Genomic DNA, 6581 nt, shown 5'->3' on the forward strand with positions numbered 1-6581 from the left:
CTGCCCAATGCCGAAGTTCTTAGGCCTCTTCTCAAACAAAGGATTCACCACCTTCTTCGCCTCCTGCTTCTTCATGATGGCGGGGGCCGGGGCCACCTTCTTCCCCTTGGCCTTCTTTCCCTTGGGCATCTTGCCGGGCTGGAGGAGAGAGAGAGCTGAAAACTTTATTTAGTGTTGAGGAAATGCATGAGAGATGGCACTATGAAGCCTGGGAATTGAGCTCAAGTCATGAGACTTGACAGCAAGTGCTTTTTTTGGGAGGGAGTAGGAACAGAGCATTTGTGTGTGTGTGTGTGTGTGTGTGTGTGTGTGTGTGTGTGTGTGTGTGTGTGTGTGTGTGTGTGTGTGTGTAAAACCACTGAAAGGAAATGTCATTAAAATGTGCACGTTAGCCAGGTGGTGGTGGTACAGTGCACGCCTTTAATGCCAGTACTTGGGAGGCAGAGGCAGGTGGATCTCAGTGAATTTGAGGTCAGCCTGGTCTACAAAGTGAGTTCCAGCATAGCCAGGACTATTACAAGAGAAACCCTGTCTCGAAAAGCCAAGAAAAGGAGGGGGGGAAAAAAGGTCAGACATTGTTGGTGAGTGAGGAGATACTGTTTACATGATATCAATAAAAAGGAAAAATTATTTGTTTTCTTATTTATTAGAAAACCATATTGGTTTGTTTGGCACAAAAATAGTGGTAGCAGGCTGGAGAGATGGCTCAGAGGTTAAGAGCACTGGCTGTTCTTCCAGAGATCCTGAGTTCAATTCCCAGCAGCCACATGGTAGCTCACAACCATCTATAATGAGATCTGATGCCTTCTTCTGGCCTGCAGGTATATGTGCAGATAGAATACTACTTATAGCACATAATTAATAAATTAATAAATCTTAAAAAAAATAGTGGTAGCGGAGAATGGGGACTAACTTAGTGATAGGGCGCACCTCTGGATGCAGGGACAGCAGCCTCAGTGTTTGGAACATCTCTTATCTTTCTTTCCTGTGAGCTGAATTTTTATTCATAAAAATGATAATATTTGGGTCATTTAGCCAAGACACAAATACTTGATGATCTACTGAAAGAACATTCTGATAACCCTGGTGCTGTGACTTCTCGGGAACCTGATCTGTAGAAAGGAGCTCTCTTTCATTGGGATATAATAGTGGGAACTATTAGACAAATGAACAACTTGTCTTATTTATTAGCATTATTTTTTTTCTTTTGCAGGCACATATTAAATTTCCTATTGACTACCCATATTCACCACCTACCTTCACATTCTTGACCAAAATGTGGCACCCCAACATTTATGAGGTAAGAGGTATCTGTTATAACTTCCTCTGGATTTTTTCAGATTAGTTCTCTAAAAAGAGACTAGGGATTTACCAATCAAGGTCCTGTGTTTGATTATCACACCACACAAAAATAGTTTGAGCTGGAGAGTGTAACTTGGTAAAGCATTTGCTTAGCATGCCCAAGATCTCAGTTTAGTCACAACAGCACAACCCGCCCACCCTGAAATAGACTGTGTATATCAGTAAGTTGTGTTTCACTGGACCCATAGAGAAATGTTTATGTTTTTTATTTTGTATTCTCTGGTTTAATTATTTAAAATCAAGAGTACTTTTATAATATATAATGATTATTCCAGTTAAAGATGGAAAATTTACTCGGGAGGCAGAGGCAGGCGGATCTCTGTGAGTTCGAGACCAGCCTGGTCTACAGAGCTAGTTCAAGGAAGCCTCTGCTTCCCGAGTTCTAAGATTAAAGATGTGCATCACCACTGCCTATGGGCAGAGACTCAGCATTTTCAGGGGGATTTATCCTAGTACATTTGGCCTGGTCTCCTTTCAGGAGTTACTGCTGAGCATTTGAGAGCCTCTTTTGGAATAACTCCAAGGTGAGGTTCTGTTGTATGGAGAGGCCTGCTTGTTTGTCCTGGCCGCCCAGCTAGCTTAGCCCCAAAATAATCACACAGAAATTGTATTTATTAAAATACTGCTTGGCCATTAGCTCTAACTTCTTATTGGCTAACTCTTACATATTAGTTTAACCCATCTCCATTAATCTGTGTATCACCACATGGCAGTGGCTTACTGGAGATTCTAACTGGCGTCTGTCTCAGGCAGAGGATCCATGGCTTCTCTCTTGACTCTGCGATCAAAATCTCCCCCCAAACATCAGCAAGATGATTATAAAATTTATAAAGAAATAATAAGAAGCCGGTCTGGGCGGTGGTGGTGCACGCCTGTAATCCCAGCACTCGGGAGGCAGAGGCAGGCGGATCTCTGTGAGTTCGAGGCCAGCCTGGTCTACAAAGGGAGTTCCAGGACAGGCTCCAAAGCTACAGAGAAACCCTGTCTCGAACCCTCCCCCCCAAAAAAAAGAAATAATAAGAGACCTAGAATTCCAAAAATTGAAAAGAATTTAAAACATAGTATGAAATTATTGTCACCAAGAGAGTTTAGTGCTACCATGGTGAAGAATTGAGAACCTCAGAATAATCCAGAACATCTATAATCACCAGTATATTTATTTTGAGATGAGATCTTGCCATGTAGTCCAGATTAGCCTCTAACACGTCATCTTCCTTCTTCAGCTTCCTAAGTATTGGGACTTTAGGCAGGAACTGTGATGCCCATTTATAATTAATAGATTTTGACAAAAATGACACCAATCTCATTGAGCATCATCTTTGCTATGATTTCTCTTGTGGTGATGAAGTTTCCTCCAACCTCAGGAGGAAAAGGTTTATTTGGCTTTCATATTGTAGATCACTGTCGAATGAAGGAAGCAGAGGCAGGAACTGACGGCAGAGTCTGTGGAGAAAGTCTGTCTGCCTTCTGGCTTACTCCTCATGACTTGCTCAGCCTGCTCTCTTATACAGCTCAGGACCACTGCACATCCTCATCAATCAGTGGTTAAGAAATGTCCCAAGTATTTGTCCACAGATAATTCAATAGAGGCATTTTCTCAATTAAGGTTCCCACTTCCCAAATGATCCTAGTCTGTGAAGTTGACATAAAAATTAGCACAAGTGGGAAGTAACGGTCTCATTAATAGTTGGATTTCTTTTTTTTTAATAGTTGGATTTCCACAAACAAAAAAATGATATTGGCCAGGCAGTGGTAGTGCACACCTTTAATCCCAGCACTTGGGAGACAGAGGCAGGTGGATCTCAGTGAGTTTGAGGCCAATTTTGTCTACAAAGTGAGTTTCAGGACAGCCAGGACCCTGTCTCAGGAAAAAAAGAGAAAAAGATACTGTATTTCTACCTCATAAAAAATTGCTGAAAACTTGCTCAGAACTATACTCAAGAGTCAGAGGCAGGAGGATTCTTGCATTTGAAGCCAGCTTGGTCTGTAAAGTTCTTTAAAGAATTAAAAAAAAAAAACACAAGATTTTAAAAGGATTAACCTATTTGAAAAGTAGGCAAAGTTAGCCACAAGTGTGTGTTAGGAGGCCGAGCAGGAGGATTGCCAAAGCCCAGGGGTTTGAGGCCAGACTAGGCAGCCATGGCTCAGAGAATAGAAAGAGACCCTGACAACGAATGAGCTCAGTTCAAATCAGACACGTAGTGAGACTTGACTAATGCACAGAGTGGTGCGTGTGCTGTTAGGAAAAAGGCCTCATGTCTAACAAGGAAACCAGCGGAAGCCCAACACACGCTCACTGCATCCATGGAGGGCAGAGGGAACTCTGAAACATTTGACTAAGTCAGAAAATGGTTTATATTGTATGATTCCATTTATATTAAAGGTTCAGAATTTATAAGGCATTAAATCAGAAAGCCAGCTGGTAGTGACTGCAGACTGTGGCAGACGACTAAGCTGTGTGGGTTTTTTCTATCTTTTTTTCTTTTTCCTTTTTTTTTCTTTCTTTTTTGGAGCCTACCCTGGAACTAGCTCTTGTAGACCAGGCTGGCCAGTTTTATTCTTTATAGCCTTGGCAGACAGATCTGTATCTCACTATGCAAACTAGGCTAGCCATGAACCTAATTCTACTTTCCAAGTGTTGGGATTGTAGATGTATGCCATCATGCCCAAACCAGTTATTCATATAAAAACTTGATTTAGTCAGCCATGATGACAGGCCTTTAAAGGCAGAGACAGGTGGCTCTCACTTTCAAGGTCATCCTAGTATATATAGATCTCTAGGTTAACCAAGGCTACATGACAAGACCCCCATCTCAGAAAGCAACAGAAAAGTTTAATTTAGTAAGTTAAATTCATCTAAAAAAAATTTAAGGGATAAGGTTTTGCCTGTAGAACAGTAGATCTGGAACTGGGCAGTGGCAGCACACACCTTTAATCCCAGTACTCAGGAGGCAGAGGCAGGTGACTCTTTCTTGAGTTTCAGGCTAGTCTGGTCTACAGAGTTAGTTCCAGGACAGCCAAGGCTACACAGAGAAACCATGTCTTGAAAAACTAAAAAGAGAGAGAGACAGAAAGACAGAGAGAGAAATATTTATTTACAGCTGTGGCACATGACTTTAACCCCAGCACTTTGGAGGCAGAGACAGGTGGGTATTTGAGTTTGAGGCCAGAGCAAGTTCCAGGACAGCCAGGGCCACACAGAAATCCTGTCTCTATTTCTTTCTCAATAAAAAAAAAAAAAATTAAAAAAAAAAAGAAATCCTGTCTCTAAAAACCAAGGAAAAGCAGGGGAGTGTTAGATCTTTGAGTTTTAGGATCAAGAGACCCTGTCTCAAAACAAAAAAGTAGTATTTATTAACTATAATGGGTTTTATTATGATATTTTTATACATGCATATAATTTTGATTTATATTCCTTTTCATTACTCCCTTTTGCCTCACTTCCATTCTTATTAATTCTGTTTCTCTTCCCAACTGGTCCTCTTTCTACTTCATTACCTTTTGTAGTAAATGAGTTCATGTGGTTGCTGACATGAGTCTGGGCATCTTATGGGTGGCTTTACCATTCAAGAAACTGTCTTTTCCTCCTCAAGGAAGGATGGGACCTCGTGACCGCCTCCCCTTTCATGGCAGGATGTTGGCAGACAGTCTTGTGCAGGGATTATGAAGGCATCATAGCTCATGTGAATTCAAGGGAGCACCTGCCATGTCGTGTCTGGTCTCTAATTTAGAGCCTTGCCGGCCCTCCTGTGGTGTCCTGTTGTGACTGAGCTGTCACTTCTCACTTCCTCTCTGCACTTTGACTCCTTCTGAGCCATTGTCCGCTGTAGAGAGAGCACTGCAGCACTAGTCTTGGGACGGAACCATGGTTTCCTGGGAGGCAGCCTAGCAGGTGTCATGTCCACTTAACAAGGCAGCACAGTAGCTTCCTTATGAGAACTCAGAACTGCCTCAGCCACAGGCTTTTTACCAGCAAGCACTCTGTCTCTGCCTGCCTGCCTGCCTGCCTGTCTGTTTCTGGGTCTGGAGAGATGCTCAGCGATTAAGAGCATGTGCTGTTCTTCCAGAGGACCTGGATTCAATTCCCAGCTTCAACCTGGTAGCTCACAACCACCTGTAACTCCAGTCCTAGGAATGGTGGTAGGTCCTCTTATGGCTTCTGTGGGCACTGCACATGCATAGTGCACAGATAAACACATAAAAATAAAATTAAAAAAAATGTGTGTGTGTGTGTGTGTGTGTGTGTGAGAGAGAGAGAGAGAGAGAGAGAGAGGAGAGAGAATGTTATGGGATGACAATTCACTGGTATGTTATTCCCTGGGAAAGACTTTGTGGACTTCTAGTCTGTGTCTCAGTTGCCTCCTGCATAGTAGGGACTCTTAGATTTAGTCTGTTAGTGATTTCCTGAAGTCTTTTTTTTGTTTTGTTTTTGTTGTTTGTTTGTTTTAGTTGATAACTGAACGTACCAATTTCTCAATCTTGTCTTTAGTCCCTGATGTTAACTTTCTGCCTAGGTCACTTCATTTGTGATGTTTTAGTGAAATTTTTTTAAAAAATATTTATTTATTTATTATGTATACAATATTCTGTCTGTGTGTATGCCTGCTGGCCAGAAGAGGGCACCAGACCCCATTATAGATGGTTGTGAGCCACCATGTGGTTGCTGGGAATTGAACTCAGGACCTTTGGAAGAGCAGGAAATGCTCTTAACCACAGAGCCATCTCTCCAGCCCCAGTGAAATTTTTTTAACTTTAATTTTTGTGCATTGGTATTTTGCCTGAATGTATGTCTGTGTGAAGGTCAGATCTTGGAGTTACAGAGAGTTGTTAGCTACTGTGTGAGTGGTGCTGGGAATTGAACCCTCATTCTTGGGAAGAGCAGCCAGTGCTCTGAACTGCTGAAGCTGACGTGTGCAGCTTCTCTACTGTGTCGTTGTAGTTACCCAGCTCTGGCTCTGCCACTTCCTACTCTCTTTTTACTTTCTTGTCTGAGGATGCTGGTGGGGAGAAAATAGGAGCTTCTCAAATGGAGTTGAGAGATGTAAAGGAGCACAGAAGGTGAGCAGGGCATGAGTTCTAAGGTCACAATGCTTATCCAAGTTTTGAATAATGTCTTCAGCTATTTATTTGAGTAGTCATTGGGATCATTGATCTATTTATTTATTTATTTATTTATTTATTTTTTGTTTTTTCGAGACAGGGTTTCTCTGTGGTTTTGG

At 42.0% G+C, this 6581-nt stretch overlaps 1 protein-coding gene across 1 annotated transcript in view; it reads left to right on the plus strand.

The window, feature by feature from the left end:
• The window catches only part of Ube2r2 (ubiquitin conjugating enzyme E2 R2), a 67265-nt gene that overhangs the window by 43517 nt on the left and 17167 nt on the right, over nucleotides 1-6581 (plus strand). The window contains exon 2 of the mRNA XM_005362006.3: nucleotides 1214-1300. Coding sequence (XP_005362063.1) covers nucleotides 1214-1300 — 87 coding nt within the window. The remainder of the gene's footprint in view (nucleotides 1-1213; nucleotides 1301-6581) is intronic.

Source organism: Microtus ochrogaster, linkage group LG5 (assembly GCF_000317375.1).
Source record: "Microtus ochrogaster isolate Prairie Vole_2 linkage group LG5, MicOch1.0, whole genome shotgun sequence".
Taxonomy (NCBI): domain Eukaryota; kingdom Metazoa; phylum Chordata; class Mammalia; order Rodentia; family Cricetidae; genus Microtus; species Microtus ochrogaster.